Source organism: Sceloporus occidentalis, unplaced genomic scaffold (genome assembly GCF_023333645.1).
Source record: "Sceloporus occidentalis isolate IW3139 unplaced genomic scaffold, rSceOcc1.0.p SCAF_214, whole genome shotgun sequence".
In the NCBI taxonomy this organism is placed as follows: domain Eukaryota; kingdom Metazoa; phylum Chordata; class Lepidosauria; order Squamata; family Phrynosomatidae; genus Sceloporus; species Sceloporus occidentalis.
This window is the reverse complement of record NW_028317194.1, coordinates 169950-188096: the sequence shown is the minus strand read 5'-3', so window position 1 is coordinate 188096 and position 18147 is coordinate 169950. Positions and strand designations below refer to the sequence as shown.

Genomic DNA, 18147 nt, shown 5'->3' with positions numbered 1-18147 from the left:
TCCAAGCCGGGCAAGTTCCAGCCTGCAGGCTTCAAACGACCCCCCCCAGTGATCTCGATCTCCCTTTTCCGTTAGAGCCACCTGCGCGCATGGTTAGCCATATGCGTCCGGGTTAATCATAAAGGACGAGATGAAAAGTTAGCTGTTGCGCGGATGAACAGGAAATTTGGGATTTTGATTTTTAATAAAAGTAAAAAATTGCCTGGATGGGAAAAGTTTGGGAAACTTTGACGGATATTTCCAACCCAATGACGTCACGGCGTGGATAGCAGGAAAGAAATTACTCCTTGGATATGATCCCCCCCCCAACTTTATAAAATCTATAAAAATGATTGCAGCCCATTAAAGGCCATCAGGGTCCTTGGTGGGGGCCTTTTACCTGCCGTCAGATGGCTCCTTAAAAGCGGAGGAGCGGCAACCAGAACGCGGGTGATTAAAACACGTTCTTTCCATCTGGAGGTCCTTGCGTGTCCCCGCAGTGTTGTAGGCTAACTCACTAAAGTTGCAACGACACCTCAACGTCACTCGACAAGCGGTGTATTCACTAAAAGTGGACACTTCGCCGATTTGATACGTTGGGTCTAAGTGCAGCTTCTCGTCGAGCTCGGAAGAAATGGACTCAGCAGCAGCCGAGTCGGTTCCTCTGAGTTATTAGGGGTTTTTCTCAAGGGCCAAGTTCATTTTGTTGAGTCGAAGCTCTGTTTCCCTCCCTGTTTCAACAGCCCGTGAACAGACGCATCGAGGTCCTTCCACCGCGACTTAGGAGACAAGCGGCATCTACGTGCGAGTGATTGAGTTCACCTTGGCGAATATGCTGCAAACTTCATCATTGATCGTGGCCTTTGCTAAGTAGACTCACCACGATCATTAGAAATCCAAAGTAACCACTGGGGATGATGGGACTTGTAGTTAGAACCTTTACAAGGTATCAGGAATATATAAGAATACATTAGACAGCGGAGCGCGTGGTTACAGGGTATGCAACATGAATAAGGTATCTTTCAAGGGATGTAGAACACATAACGAGGTAACCGGCTTTAAAATGATGGCTTACAAATCATTCGACAGACACCGCTCTTTACATCACATTACTCCTTAAGGACAATGGGCGGTCCCTAAACCCATTGAAAACAATGCATTTTGAGCCCCTACATGTACAGGCTTTGTCATTAAGGGGTTAAAGCACTAAGTTCTGCTCTTGTTGGGGCAGAGGAACATCAACTGTCAGCGATCGACAGCGTCCATAAAAAACAAACAAACATAAAAATGTGCAAAAGGATTGCCAAAAAACTCATAATCCTTCTTAAAATATCTCTAGAGGTAAAAATAACATGTATTTAATCGGAGGCTGAGGCAGAATGGGTTCAGTCACCGCAGCGGAAGTTCTGCATAATCTTGTGTTTTCTAGAAAGAAAAAAAAGTGTGATTTTTGTTAATGGTTTCTCCATCTAGGAACACAAGCGGATGGAAGCCGAGTTAAAAGAGTTTAATTTTGTAGCTGAGATCCTCGCCATCAACTTTGAGGTCAGAACGACTCGGTGGATCATTATGGGATTCATGTACGGACACGAATATCTTGTCTGCATGTCGGTTACATTTTAACTCGGGTTACTTTATAATTTATCAACGAGATATAATTCCCGGAGAAAAGGTTATCTGTGCCGTTTGATCGGTCGCATAGAAACGAACTCAAACACAGATGTATCTTTAAAGGGTCTTTGACTTCACGCATGTCACCAATGGACACTTCAAATGATACTATTTTTATTCAAATTAAAAGGTAATAGAGGGTAAATTAACCAAGAAAGTATAAAAATCCTTAAAAAAAAAATGTATATATATATATATATATATATATAAACAATAAATTGTATGTAAATTAAGAGTGAAATGTGAATGAATGAATTTAAAAGAAACGTACGCGTGGAAAATAAATGAAAATACATACATTGTTTAATTTTATTGAGCCTCAGTGCTTTCATAAAATAAATATGAAACAGAATGTCCACTGTGAGGGGGGGGGCAAGCAAGAAGAAAACCATGAAAAACACTAAACTTTATACTTTTCAGCACTTTTAAAATGGTAAAGCTTTGGACTATATACACAGAACTAGCCACCGTGAACATATATATATTATATATATATATATATACACATAATTTTTAACAATTTACACCAATGTAATTAACGGGGAGGGGGGGATATTTGGGAAGGTAAGGGGTGTGGGGAGGGGGTTAAACCAGGCTAGTTCTCAGCCAATTGCTTCGCTGCTTTTATACATTAAATTCGGGTGCAAGAGATGCATGATGCATTTTAAATTTTGCAGCAATGAGTCACATGGTGAAAGCGACCATCGGTACCAACTCATTTCAAGTAAAAACTGGAGTCTACTTTTTAATGAGACAAAAATAATAATAATAATGGTTTCCCCTATGTAATAAATATTTATACCTCCCTTCCCAGCAAAAAAATAGAAATAAAAAATAATTCTTCGTAAGAGCACACGAGCCCTCATCGTAGCGTGCTTCATGTTGACGTTAAAAGAGCAACAGAGATAAGATCACAACCGCAGACATCGTAAAACCGTTAAAAAGGACTGATTTTTCTTTATTTTAAGTGCGCCGTTGCATTGTATATAGACGAGTACCGTGCTCAAAGTGGGGTTCTACCTACTTCTAAACCATACAAGATGAGGCGGAATACTCGGAATATTCTCCGATATTTCTCTAAAACAGAAAACCATTTGACGGGAGGCAGAATTAACGTCCGGCTCAACATTCAAGGTTTCCAAAACAATTATATACCTTTTTATTTTTGTCACACATTTTCAAGTCTAAAATACCAACAGCATTTTTTTTTTTTTGTGGGGAGAACAACATTGTAGTGCGAATATTTCCGATAAATAAGTTAAGGTTTGTTTAACTGTGCAAGGGTATCCTCCGTACCGGGGAAATCTGGCTGTAGAAGTTCTATTACTTTTATGCCGACTATCTGTATCGGTCAGAGATTTTTGCCAGAATGCTGATTTTTTTTTTTGCTGTGAAAAGCGACCTCATATTGGCTAAATTCTTGCATCTAAAGAAGTTTCAGAAGCACTTCGGGAAAAATAAAATGCCACTGGATAGAATTTTTGCAGCATGCAAGGTCTTCCTTTATATGAAAGATAGTCAGCTTTGCATTTCACGGCAGACACCACCCATTCATTTATTAAAAAAAAAAAAAAAAAAAAGGAAAAAAAGAGAACACAGACATGTTTTTCAAATGAATTAGGTTGGTGCTGGAGAGAGAGAGATTAAGCACCAGGTTCTTCCGTATCAAAATGATTCCCGCCAACTCCGTCGCCGTAAAACCCTATCTTTAAAATCCCCCTTTGAAAAACATTCAAAGTGCTGCCCACCGCTTGTACCGATGGGAGGAAAACGTAGTAAACAATTACATGTTTTCAGATGTTTTCCCCCCCCCGTTTTTTTTAGCGTTACTTGTACACCGGATTCTTCTTTGGCAAAGCTGGTCGCTTGGCTTGCCAGAGGTGGTTATGAATGGTCACAGCGTCCACGCTGGCAGACATGGTTTTGGCCGGGATCACCGTAAACTGTTTCCTGTCCGAGCTGTATTTGTAAAGTTTGTCGATCATTTTCTTCGTGATGCTCTTTGGGCCGGTTCCGGTCAGTTTGAAGATTTCTTCGGATTCCGGGTGAAAGGAGTAGAGCGCTCTGAACTGACAGCCGGCGTCTCGGAACAGGATAATGTAGTTGTTGGAGTCGCATTTCTCCAGCTCCTGAAAAGCGTAAATAAAAAAAACAAAAAACCCCACCAGGTCAATTTGTTCAATTTAATTTAATCAACAATCAACTTTTCTGCCCGTTTACCCCAATCTTATATCTTAGAATAAAAAAATAAGAATAAAACTTAATATAGAAGCTTTTTATTACCTCCAAAGTTGAATTTTTCAGCGACTCGTTCACTTTTCCAGCTAAGCAGCAATGGGATATAGCGTTGTGGATTATTGGCTTGTTTGACTTGCTGCTTGGCTCTTTATAAAGTTTGGGACCTATAATAAAAAGACATAAAAAAAAAAAAAATAGATAAAATGAATAATTAAGACAAGGTAGAGTGATTAATGATTAAAGTGGAATACAATTCAGCTCATAAATTCTAAAAAGGCACGAAGCCGGATACCTGAATATTCTGCCACGGAAGCGATGGAGGAAGCGGTCGATGCGTTTTCCCAGTCTCTCTCGCAGTTTCTGCTCTGGTGTCTGTTCACGATAGGTAAGGTTTCCACGGAGTCGACTCTGTCATGAGTGGAAGGACAAGGAAAAAAAAAAATAAATAATAATAATAAATCAACACTTCTGGCTATTCCATTGGATTTGTTCATTGTGAAGCACGTTGGGTGTACCTGTGCGAAGGGGTCCCCCCCGAATGAACGCTCTCTGCCTCGGTGGTCGCTCCGGAGGCCAAGGAAAGGCTGGAGCCAGACTGGGCGCTGCTTAAGTTATCGGCTACGGCAATAAAGAAACAAAAAAAGTTAGCACTGGAAATCTATGAAAAGCCTGAAAACGGAAAAAAAAATAAAATAAATAAATCGCCCATTAAATGCAAGACGGGGACGTACGCGTTGACGAGCACTTTGTTCCCGAGTCGCTGTAGGACTCCTCCCGGTGAACAGACTTCGGTCTGGTTTTCTTGGGCTTGGCCTTGGGTTTAGGCCTACCGAGACCTTGCTCCTCGAGGATCTGCTGTTGCTTTCTCCGGAGATACTCCTGCTTTATTAGTTCTCGGCGAGCCTTTTCCTCTTCCTTGCGTATCCTGTCTTCCTCTGCTTTGCGTCTACAGGGAAACCAAAAATGTTTAATTAAATTTAAAAAAAAAAAATAGTTAAAAAAAAATTAATTCTTTCTAGAGTTCTGGATATATTATATACTTTTTTAAATAAAAGTTTACTTTTTCAAAGAGAGTTGCACGGCGGGATTTTATAGCTACCAGTACTGAAGGTGCAAGCGCACTAAGCAGCGGCTATCCCCATACTTTATGTTTTTATTCATTTATTACACCTTTTCATGTGAAAATTGGGTTTTCTTTCACCGTATATTCATAGGAAAATAATATACCAAGATTTAGGTTTTTCTCTCAAAGGGGGTAGGTTGCCAACGAATGCGTAGCTCCAAAAAAGGATGAAAATCAACAAGCCGTCCCGTAATCAGCTTTGACAATACAAGCCACTAATATAGTTAGTAATGTCATATTTAACTTAAAAAAAGGGTTTTTGGCTTAAACGACCCTCACCGAGCCTCGTCTCTCTTTTGTTCGACTTCGGCTTCTAACTGCTGTTTTCGAAGGCGAGCCTCTTCGGCCTTCCGCTGCTGTTTCAGTAAGAACGCTGCCCGCTTCTTTGCCAGCTCATCTTCTGCTTTCTGATCATCCTAAAAGTTTTAAAAATAAGCACATTATAAAAGAATAAGACACGTTTCTACACCAAGCAGCGGCGCGTTCCTGACGTTTGTAGTTTTGCTGGATGTTTTTATCTGACTTTCGCCTTATTTATAAGGCGCCGGGGAGGTTGAGGGATGTCATTGGGCTTGCATGGCTTTAATTGAGAAGAAAGAAGGAAAAGGAGCTTTTAATGACTTCTTCAAGTTATATTACTTTAGAGGGGTCAGTGGGGAGATCTCAAAAACATTATAGACCTTAATAAATAATGGAAAAGTAATATCTTTATCTCAATCGTGACAATCCCCTCATAGCAACGGGAATGTTTGCCAGCACTGGGTGGCTGATCATTTTTAAGGTTACATGTGAAAACTATTTTTGACAAATCCCAAACACTATCTTAAAAAAAAAAAAATAATAATTAGCTTTACTCGGGGTGTCTAATTTCACTGCATTTCTGGCAAAAAAAAATCTAATAAAAAAAAAATAAAAAAATAAAAATCTAAAAAAAACATGGCTAAAAGACTACTTGCCTTGAAGAAAAACCCAACACCGGACTTCTGATCTTCAGCAATGATGTCGGTGGATTTTTCCGGCTGGTCGATTTCTCCGACTTCCTCGGGGTCTTTCAAAACAGACAGGTCCACCTCGATAAGACTGGTTTTGCTCTTCAGCCTCTCGTCGACCGGTACGTTTTCCTTCCCCGAGCTCTCCGAAGACCCCGCTATCCGCAAGCCGCTCACGGCCTCTTTGTTGGCCTGCTCGGCGACGTTGGTGGCGTCTTTGGAAGTGGCTAGCACAAACGTCCGTTGATTCTCGTCAACGAGCCTGAAGCTGCTCGCCGACAGCTGGTCCTGATGGGCGCTTCCTTGATCCGGACTGCCGTCGAAAAAGGGTTCTTCCGTAGACGGGCAGGGAGACTTTACGGTCGGAGCGCCCTTCAAGTGAGGAAGGGTATCTATACTTTGCGTCGGGGTAATTACCCGAGCAGAGCTTTGCTGTTTGTCTTTAGAGGCTTTTTGCTCGGCCAGCCGCAAGGCTCGCGGGTTTCTCCCCTGACCGAACCTGCTGTTTTTACGAGCGCTCCCAGCTCCCGTGGGAGACGGCGGCTCGATAAACTGTACGGGCGGCTTTAACTTGGTTTCCTCGCCGTTGCTTTTAGGAGCTGGGAGAACCGCAGCCGGGGCTTTCATGAGCATCTCCTGTTGTTGGGATATTTTGAGGATAGCTTGTTGCAACGTGCTTATCGTCTCGTTGAGCTTCTCGATGGAGAGATCGCATTCGTTCACGTCCACCTCGGAGTCGGCATCGTCGGCGTTGGGGACGGCGTTGTCGACTTCTGCCTCCTCCTGCTTAAGTTTAACGATCGCCGCGGTTTCTTGGATCTTTGCATCTTTGTCGTTTTCTTTACTTGCGTTTTCTAGTTTCTCGTGGTAATGCTCTACTTTAGCGTGCAGAGTAACCGGACCCTCCGATTTATGCTTGACGTAATCTTTTGGCCCCGGCTTCATCGGCTGAGACGTCCCTTCGTTTTTCTTCACCACGTGCAAGAAAGCCGCTTTGCCCAGTTTTGAACGCTGCCTGGCGGACAACGACTCCATTTTCTTTTTCTGCATCTCGATAGCTCGCCGTTTCTCCTCCAGTTGCATGTGGAGTTGCACGAGTTCGGAAGCCAGGACGTTCACGTGGTCTTTGTTCGGCCGCCCCGGGCTCTGCTCCCTCCTCTGTTTCCACGTAGTTAGCGGAGGAGGGCCGCACTCCGAGCCGTCAGGAGTGGTCTTTTGTGAACTACTAGTGCTGGACTTGGTTTCGTAGCTATTGAGTCGGTGAAATTTGCGTTCGGCGAAGCTGGTCATCCGCACGCTTCCGCTCGCCATGGAGACGCTGCTGACCTGCGAGATGGTACTCAGGCAGGGGCTGGAACGTCCACTCGCGTCATCCTTGTCATCGTGTTCTTTCACTTTCATGTCTTCCTGCAGCTTGGCCGACTCCACGTCCCCTATATATTTGCCAACAGGGAGCGAAGGCGCCAGTTCGGGATCGCAGTCCTCCGTGTCCAGGTTGTCGGAATCTGAATCCTGCCGTAAGACAGTCCACGTACCGTCCGGGTCTTCAGGATTCCCGACCTTCGGGCGTTCTACGAAAGGTTTATCGTCGATGACCATCTCCGCTTTGGCATCATGAAGAAAGAATCCGCCGCCCGGCTGCTCGTCTTGCTCGACACTACTAGTGGCGACGGGTCTGAAGGTACTGCTCCCCGTCTCTACAGATAACTGCAGAGGCTCTGTTCTAGGAGAATCCGACCCGGGTGGAAACTGCGAACTATAGACCGGAGTAAAAGTTCTATTCAAGTTGTGCGCAGCGTGATTGCTAGCAGCTTTCGTCCGAGAAAAGGACAGATTGCCCTCATTTTGTCGTTTGGGTAGAAAACCTGATTGTTTACCCTCCCCGTATTCTTCCCTCTTGGGCACAATAAGTTTTTCTTTAGATTGTTTAAGCACGGCAGGCATTAAGGGCTCCAAGAAAAAGCTTTCAGATCTATGGTCTAGAGCATCTCCTGGCCTCCTCGAAGACCTGGCTGTGCCTGGTTGACTAGATGCCCTGGAAGACACGCTTTGTAACTCCAACTCTCCTTGACTCGACGTTTCATCCGATCTTATAAAAGCAACGAGTTCCTCTTCGTCGTCCATCTCGACGTTTCCCAGCAGGCTCCTTGAACTCGGGAGCCCTGGAGTGGGTGGCGGGTGATGCTTTGGAGTCGCGTTGACAATGTTTGAGGCCAGGCTGTCTTTGCTGATGGATCGGGCAAGGCTGACACTATCTCCAGACGCCGCGTCCACGTCGTCGGTCGCACAGTGAAGCGCGAAAGGCATCGGCCTTAACAAAAATTAAAAAAAGCTCTTTACAAACCTGGTTATGCAGACACGGCTTACGCCTCGTTGCTCATAACAAGAGGAGTACAAGGAAAACACGTTTTTGTGTGATTTACCCACCTTGGCTTCTTCTCAGGCCAGGCTATCACTGAACCTCGGGGCTGCCCGTCCGCCCGTGTCAACGAGTCTCTGTGACCTACGAATTCAAAGTTACACCAATAGTACTGCTGTGAAAATGCTAACGTAACAGCAATAGCTGATATGTAATTAAAAGTCCAAAATCCTGCACAAACCCGGCTTACACTCCGGTATCATCTGAGGATAGCCTGATCCGGTTTGCTTACTTTATAAAAGGTGCCGTTCAGGCGGAATGAAAGTATTGCTGCGACAGAATGCATTCGTTTAAGGAAAAGCTCACCGGTAATGCCTCGTTTAGGCCACATGAGGGCAACCTAACCTAGTATGAAAGCAAAGCACTAGATGACCTCATAACACAACAAAGATGGAGGTCACAGGGTCGGGTGTGGACTAACTAACCTTATTGAGTTAATGCTATCATTGCAGTAGGTTATACAAACAGAATGCCAGGATCTTCTATATTTTCCACTCATCTGTTCCAGATCTTATCGACTATTATATTGTTTTTCCTTTTCCCAGATGTGGCCATGGCGAACGAGGCTGATCTTTACCCATAATGCCATCACTTACACATCATATGAAAAGGTCTACATTAATAAAATCATCACCAACTACACAGAAGATAAAAATGCTCATTTAGTTTGGTAGAAAATATTCCTGAACTTCTTTCCCCCACAATGTTTATCCGGCCGCACGGGAATCATCGTTCAGGTCGGCTGCGACACCGACGGTTGCCGTCCTCGGGCTCTGTACTTACTGGGACTCTCTTCCGACTGTGCGGTCTTTTGCTGTTTTTGCCTCAGGGGTAATAACGGGTGCGATGGACTGAACGCTGCGCTGCCTCTTCCGCTAAAACAAAAAAAAGCCAATATTAAGATCAGATACTAAGTGCCGACGTATCCAAGTCCCATGTTTGGCCCCTGTGAACGGAAACTCAAGCACCATCTCCTGACTCCGCTTAACATCAGATAACCTGCGCCCGATCATCCAACCAAACTAACCCCTGCTTGAGGTTCATTGTTACCCCAAGGGTGGGGAAAGAGGGCCTACTTGCTCCCTAAATCAATGTTCCTAGCACTAGTCACGGCCCTGGTGCACCTTTTTAGTGTGTAGGACTTGGGGCAAAGGGGAAATATATTATATTTGCGCCCTGTGAGCCAAATCCCTGGAATAACGTACTTTTCCGCCTCTTCTGGCTGCAGGTAGGTTGCTCTGCACGCTTCGGCTGTGTGATGCGCGGGATCAGAAGCACTTGCTGGGCTGGCCATGAAGCTTCGCTTTGTGGCGTTGGAAATAGGTACCGATGGCCGACTGCTTTTATGCGGTAACGCCGGCTTAACTGCGCAGAGAGACAGTAAGGCTTTAGCTAGAAACAAAACATTTTAATATGATTTTTTTATGACTTCCATATAAACCAGAATCTACAGGGTGACATCAGACACGGATTTTTTTTATGAAGAGTGAACTATATACTGTAAAAACAAACATATAAAAATTTTTTTTTTTGTAAAAACCACATTTTTTTAAACGCCTTCCTGTTACAGATTAGGAGAAAATAACGTATATTTTAATTGAAATACCTTCTTTTGATTCTTGAGTATCTCTCGGTTGAACAAAATCTGGTTTCACGTTCTCAAACCACCAGAAGAGCTCAGCAATAAAAACCATGAGATTTGGCTAAAGACAAAAATAATAAATAATAATACACATTACTAATAATAAATAAAAATTGCAGTAATATAATAATTACAGTAATAATAAATAAAACATTAATAAATCTAATAATAATAAACATTTATTGTAACTAGGTAAATCTACCTTAAGAACCATCGGTGAGTACAACATGTCTTCCAAGGCAAGGTAAAAACATTTGTTTAGATATTCATTGGAGAATTCCTTAAGAAGCTGGATGTTGTACAGACTGTCGGCTATCGACATGACTTCTTTTAAGCAGATATCTGAGGACGAAGAAGATAACATTTACCAAACATTCTATTTCCACGGGTGGGAGATTTTCTTTTCACGTGCACGATATAAAGATCCAAAGCTTGGTTTAATCTGGATAACATACACCGTTCAGCACTGAACCGATTTAAGCGCCGTGGGAGGCGAGTACGATACCCGAGGCTGATGGGAAAGGCCACATACCCTCCAGTTTCATGTGATCAGGACAGTAGTAGTGTATAACGGTGAGAAGCGCAGCCCCGTCACTGACATCCTTCATGAGGTCCTCGAGTAACGGAAAGTAAGGTAACTGCCTGTTTGACGGATGGTCTCGGCGGTAACGAACCTGGTTTAAAAAAAAAAAAATAATAATAATAAACATTGCTGAAAAAACCAACTGCTTTGGTTCAAGGGCTACGTTTTGGGCAAATTCTACCGTTTTAAACTAGGACTAAGATAATAGCAGCCTCGTCTTTGCTAAATTAAGAAAGCAGATGAGGAAAAAAATAGAAATAGAGCGTGTGTTTCACAAATACATTGCCAAAAAATTAGTATTAAATATCCACACTGCATTCGGGTAAAAAAAAAAAAAAAAAAAGATAATAAAATGAAAAATAAATAAATTAAAATCCAACCTACGGTGCCGTTAAAGCACTGGTTGATTTTATAAGAAAACAGGGAGTGGGGAGGACTAAGTTCAGGGAGGTGAAAGGAGCAGGAATAAAAGGTTCATTTTGTATCAGAAAATGTCTAACGACTGCAAACATTTTCCCGTCATAGATCTCGCATCGTAATGCGGATTGGAGAGATATGATTTGTTAGGAGACACGGACACAAAACCCTAGATCTACGGCACTCGCTAAAAAAAACACAAAAAAGGTTATAAAGTGTATAAAGCAAGCAAGGCGTATTCACCTCCCCATCCCCCAAACCCCAGCCTGCGTTTAGACATAAATATTAAATACTATACCACGCGAGCGTACTCCACGGGCTCCCGCATGCAGTGCGCTAAGGCATGCATTAGATCAGGCTTACACAAAATGAATAAAAATGGACAAAATTAACAAAAAAAAAAATGTTACACATACAAATGATTGCGGTTAGTCACGAGACAAGCTGGTAACACTTTCACAGCGAGTGTGCATGAATGAAGAGCGGGAACGAATGTATTTTTTTTTTCTTTTGTGTGGATATTAGGTACGGAATGTGTCTGCAATGTTATCGAAATTAAAAAGTAATATTTTTCGTAAAAGGAATCTTCCTTTGGTGGGTTTTACTCTGAAATAACGATTGATAAAAGAAAAACGAAAAGGATATATAATCGCTAGTATGGAAGTGCTCTATGGGTTAAATGGATGAATTCACAGACAGAGCTCTATTTTTTTCACTTACAGGCACTAACTTCCAATACCATTTTGAAGGAGACTTTTCAGGAGGGAAGGAGAACAGGTTAGGCACAAGAAAGGACAGTTCTGCAGAACATGTTAATTGGGTTCAAGCATTGTTTTTTAATCCCCAGCATTCCGCAAATGCAGTGACAAAGCAGCGAACACTTCCCCAGAATTAGATTTAACGGACGCTTACACAATGGAGATGCAAAATGCTCAGATCCCACTATAGGATAATAAGGAAGCCTCCGATCAAAAGCCAACGCTCCCGTAGAGGTGCCCCACGTTATACGGTTTATCGCTAGCTGAGTAATGAAGTTCATGGTCGTTGACTTTTGTAATACCGGCATTATTTGTTCACATTCACTACCATTCAAAAGTTTGGGGTCACTTAGAAATATCCTTGTTATTCAAAGAAACAGATTTTTGCCCATTAAAATAACATGAAATGGGTCAGAAATCCAGTGCAGACGGGGTTAATGTTATTAATGACTATTGTGGAATCTCTTCATAGGCGTAGAGGCCCTTTATCACTCCCATCATTCCTGTGCTCCAATGGCCCTTTATCACTCCGATCACTCCAGTGTTCCAATGGCCCTTTATCACTCCCATCACTCCTGTGTTCCAATGGCCCTTTATCACTCCCATCACTCCTGTGTTCCAATGGCATGTTGTGTTCGCTGATCCAAGTTTAAGTTTAAAAGGATAATTGTAATAATTTGTAATTATGTTAGACAGAAATTTCCTTTTTTTCCCCTGCATGAAAACAGCTGAATGACCCCAAACTTTTGAAGGTAGTGTATAAACCTGCACAGCCAAACACTTATAAGCATAATTTATGTTACTAGCATTTACATTTCACGAGATCATTAACGCTAAAAATTTAGGGGTTATTAAAAAAATAAAAAAATTTAAAAAAACAGCAGCAAGACCCAAACGGGCTCTTAACCACTTTAACTAAAATTAGTACCAATTAAAAGTAGAAGGTGGGAAAGTTAAAATTAAGTTCAAATTATATTTAAGGGGGATTTATTAGACACACGACTTGTGTCACGACTACACATTTTCAAGGTTAATTCAAGACAAAATAAAAATAATAATAATAATAATAATAATTACCTTTGGATGACTTGGGCTCTCGACGATCTGTTGTTTTAATTTCTGCTCTCTCTCTAGTACTTCTCTCATTTTAAGATTAACCTGGCAAAAGAACAAACATATATTATATATATATATTACACACACACACATATATATATATATATATATATATATATATATAACACACACACACATATATATAACACACATATATATATATATATATATATATATAACACACACACATATATATATATATAACACACACACACACATTATGTTATACATATATACATACACACACATTTTTTTTTTATATTGTAAGATCATGAGCGGGGGCCACACAAGCCCTCCATCTAAACTAGGAACGATGCATGAAAGTGCCATAAGGCTAGACGGCAGCTTACTGGCAGGGTCCTCAATGCCTGTTGCATCTGTTTGTGTAAATGTATCTTTCCTACATTTAAATTGCACAGCGCAGCGGTATACGTCATCGCTTAATAATAATAATAATAATAATAAATTACATTTTCAATAAATACAACGAACGGGCTGTAAAAATATTCTCCGTAGATACTATTTGTAATTTCATTAAAATTCCAGAGCATTTCACCCTCGTAGAGAAATAATTAGATATAAAAGAAATACCTTATTGACCCAGAAGACCATAGCATCCTCCAGATCGTACGGGAGCTCTTTCGAGGCACTAAACGTCGAGAAACGTTTGACGCTGGCGACTACTTTTTCAATGCTGATCATTTCTACCGTGTACGCCATCATGAGGGCATCGATCATGGACATGTGGGCACTCTGACAAAAAGTAAAGTGAGGGCTCCGGTTACATTGGGGGGGGGGGTCTAGAGAATAAGAAAGTTAACACGGATACTTACCCAGACTTATTTTTATTGACTGCATGGAAAAAAAAAAAAGTGATCCTAGAGAAAATTACCACTTTTTTTCGGAAGATTTTATATTATCAGCTGTTAAGAACATTACCAACTATTCATAACTAAACCCTAAACCGCGCTAAACTGTAAGCTGAACATATAGTCCATGAGAAGAGATGCAACTTTTTTACAAGGTGACTTCATCACGCCCTCTTCATAAATTAAGCTTTTTGCTTTCGTTATCTCATTTCGAATGGCCTCCGGCCTGAGTGCTCTGTGAGAAAATCTATAATTTATAGACTGTATTGATTGACCGGAACTCAACTCCACAGCGAACAAAAACTCACAGCCGAAACGGCGAGAACGGATACACCATAAAATACATTTTATCTGCAGAGGATTAAAGAAAAACCATTACAATGTAACAATTTTGTATTATTCCAGAAGCCTGAATTTCTTTGGATCTGTCCAATTACAGAATTCGAATCAGACTCCATTAAAGACCACTTAATTTAAGCAAATTTGAATACAGAGAAATGTAGAAGGCGAACGGACCATTTTGATTGGGCAGCAGCTGAGGTCCGAGTCGGACACGGGCACGTCGTCGCTCTCCATGACGTAAATCCCCTTCCGAGATAAAGCCTGAATGACGGGCTGGTGGCCCTGCAACGCCGCCACCTGATCTCCTTTCAAAATAAGGCCACAGACGCGGCAGTAGAGCTCGCTGGAGAGCAGCAGCTTTATGACGGGCGGCTTAATGTGCTCCTGTTCATACTGGTCCACGTAGAAAGGGTCTTTCAGCTCCTCGGGGACGTTATCTGAAAGGACACCAAACGTGAAAATCAAACCACAACTACATTAAAATCATCTCAACGACTTCATTTCAAATAGTAAAATATATTAACAAGAAAAAGGGATTTTAGAAATAGACTAAACATAAAATGTCAAATACAAAACACTGAAGAAACTATTTCTATATTTTGGTTTCCATGAATCAATTACTACCCATTATAATGCAGGGGGGGTTAAAGTAAAAGTAAATGAATAATTCTGCACGCGGTGCGTCTCATCCACGGCAACTCCTGGGGAAGCACGGAGCAAACTCTAAAGGGAAAGTCCCAGGGAAAAATACATGTTCCCCCCCCAGCGCTGTATACAGTAATATACTCCCCCCCCCAGCGCTGTATACAGTAATATACTCCCCCCCAGCGCTGTATACAGTAATATACTCCCCCCCAGCGCTGTATACAGTAATATAACCCCAGCGCTGTATACAGTAATATACTCCTCCCCACGCTGTATACAGTAATATACTCCCCCCCTGCGCTGTATACAGTAATATACTCCTCCCCGCGCTGTATACAGTAATATACTCCCCCCCAGCGCTGTATACAGTAATATACTCCCCCCCAGCGCTGTATACAGTAATATACTCCTCCCTGCGCTGTATACAGTAATATACTCCCCCCCTGCGCTGTACACAGTAATATACTCCCCCCCTGCGCTCTATACAGTAATATACTCCCCCCAGCGCTGTATACAGTAATATACTCCTCAGCGCTGTATACAGTAATATAACCCCCAGCGCTGTATACAGTAATATAACCCCCAGCGCTGTATACACTAATATACCCCCACCGCGCTGTATACAGTAATATACCCCCACCGCGCTGTATACAGTAATATACCCCCACCGCGCTGTATACAGTAATATAACCCCCAGCGCTGTATACAGTAATATACCCCCCAGCGCTGTATACAGTAATATAACCCCCAGCGCTGTATACAGTAATATAACCCCCAGCGCTGTATACAGTAATATAACCCCCAGCGCTGTATACAGTAATATAACCCCCAGCGCTGTATGCACTAATATACCCCCAGCGCTGTATACAGTAATATACCCCCACCGCGCTGTATACAGTAACATAACACCCAGCGCTGTATACAGTAATATAACCCCCCGCGCTGTATACAGTAATATAACCCCCCGCGCTGTATACAGTAATATAACCCCCAGCGCTGTATACAGTAATATAACCCCCCAGCGCTGTATACAGTAATATACCCCCACCGCGCTGTATACAGTAATATAACCCCCAGCGCTGTATACAGTAATATAACCCCCCAGTGCTGTATACAGTAATATAACCCCCCGCACTGTATACAGTAATATAACCCCCCAGTGCTGTATACAGTAATATAACACCCCCACCGCGCTGTATACAGTAAAATACCCCCCCACCCGCGCTGTATACAGGGAGACTTTCCCCAGCAAAAACACCACACTGAGCTGATGCTTTATGGCAATGCAAATTAAGTCCTTTCCTCCATTGCTTTCATTAGTCAGATAGTCCAGCTGGGTGATTAAGACTGAGCCATTCTATTGTTCCTCACAGGCAGTACAATAATGAGTTGGCTGTCCTATTACTAACCAATAGCATAAAAACAAAACGTTTTCTTATCTTCTCTCTATAACAGGCCACACTATAAGGACGCCGGTGCTAGAGCACAGGTGAATGAATGAGATATGTCCTAGTTTCCATGCAAGACTTTCTGAAGTTCCCCAGGGCTCCGTGTTTCCTTTAAACACACCAAACCGCCATATCTTGTGGACCCGTGACTTCAGCCTCCCAATTCCCCAGACACTCCACTTAAAGCAGCAGCATTATTTATGTTTTCTTCTCCTCTCTTCACTATGGCAACCCCTCCTCCTCTCATTAAGGAGCCTTTTAATGGTTTTGCTGTTTGACGTAATTCAAAATCCTGGTTCTTAGAGTTCTTGCAGCAAAGTCCTGCCGTACTAATTCATAATTAAAGCAGCAGACCATGTTCTCTGTATGAAGTGGCCCTCATATGCTGGAAACTCTATACAATACACGTCAGCCATAGCTTTACTTCCTCGACAGGGTCTACATTGATGACACACCATTGGATTCCATGAAACCATCCGCAGGCTCACGTATAGGACACGCTAACTGGCCAATCGACCGTCCCGTTTCACCCCTCATTCTTTCTTAATGTTTAAAGACTTCAGTGGAATTTATTCACATTCCATTCATTCTTGAACTTCAGCACGTTCAAAACAACGACATACTAACTACCTCGCCTTCCATTAATCACAATTCTGCATGAAATGATGCCAGGCATGATACTTTATGCTCAAGAACTCCATACATCCTTACATTCATACACACACACACACACACACACACACACAGAACTAGGGCCAGTGGTACGATGAATTACACAGTTTCAAGGTCTCTGGTGGTTTACATTAATGTGGACTTTGGCTGTACGATCGCAGCACTCCTAGATGTATTTACAAAGGCAACACGTGAATAACATCTAAGGCATTAACCTCTGCAGAATCGTACTTGGGGTTGATGCTTGCCCTAAATGTTGCTACTCCTCGTATCAGATTAATAATATGTTTTCAGAAATATCGCTCAGTTGTTTTTTTTTGTTGTTTTTTTAAACCAGTTGTAGTTTTTGCCCCATAATATTATGTTTTCAGGCAGCTGCATATCAGCCATTTGTATGAATCTCGCTCTGTTATCTGATCCCCGATCTACTAAACCCCCCACCTTATCATACTGCCTGTGGGGAACAATAGAATGGATCCGTCTCAATCACCCAGTCACTGATCAATGAAAGTCTATGGAGGAACGGACTTCATTAGCATTGCCATAAAGCATCAGCTCAGTGTGGTGATTGGGCAGGGAAAGTCACCCAAAATATCACATGACTGACAACAACGGTGGCTCCAGGTCTGCAGATCAAGGGAGTTTATTGGGGCAAAATGAGATAAAGCCAGGTTTTTGCCATCAACCAACATTACTGTATACAGTGCTTTGGGGGGTGGTTATTACAGTATACAGCGCTTTGGGGGGGGGTTATTACGGTATACAGCGCTTTGGGGGGTGGTTAATGTATACAGCGCTTTGGGGGTTATGCTCAAGGAGAATAACATTTATTTTCCATTTAAACAACTAACTCTAGACACCATCAAAAATAACGACTTCTGGTGTTTTTAAAAAAGATCAGCTTCTTCGTGAAGAGGACATATAATAAAATCACCTCCCCACCTAAAGCCACGACTTATCTTACCGATGCCGTACGCCTTGGAGCAGATCCACTGTAAGTTTGCATCAATTTTCGCCCTGAAGGAGTCGTACATTTCTAACGGAACAACCTCGGTGGCGCAGTCCGCCAAGGAATCCATCTTTCTTCTGGCGCTCTCGCTGCCGGCGCCAACACCGACGTCCACCATCTAAAAGGAAGAGGCGCAGAGCGGGTCAGGTGCCAGGAGGAGAAACTTTTTTCCATCTCTTAGGAAACGGCTAAAACGGTGCTGGCAACAAAACGGTTAAAATAGTAAT

The 18147-nt window shown here is 42.4% G+C and overlaps 1 protein-coding gene across 2 annotated transcripts; it reads right to left on the bottom strand.

The window, feature by feature from the left end:
* Window positions 1-3476: 3476 nt before the first annotated feature.
* LOC149277420 (calmodulin-regulated spectrin-associated protein 1-like) lies at window positions 3477-18038 on the bottom strand. Of its 2 annotated transcripts, XM_089502860.1 has the most exons (18): window positions 17876-18038; window positions 14321-14583; window positions 13527-13688; window positions 12897-12977; window positions 11782-11814; window positions 10594-10735; window positions 10264-10403; window positions 10026-10122; window positions 9625-9784; window positions 9203-9294; window positions 8428-8503; window positions 5968-8311; window positions 5291-5427; window positions 4620-4834; window positions 4404-4506; window positions 4181-4296; window positions 3934-4052; window positions 3477-3779 (listed from the first exon to the last, which is right to left on the bottom strand). In XM_089502860.1, the coding sequence occupies exons 1-18, from the start codon at window positions 18036-18038 to the stop codon at window positions 3477-3479; spliced, it is 4746 nt and encodes a 1581-aa protein (XP_089358986.1). The 2 variants fall into 2 exon arrangements, with proteins under 2 accessions (XP_089358986.1, XP_089358987.1); XM_089502861.1 differs by lacking the exon at window positions 11782-11814.
* Window positions 18039-18147: the final 109 nt, after the last annotated feature.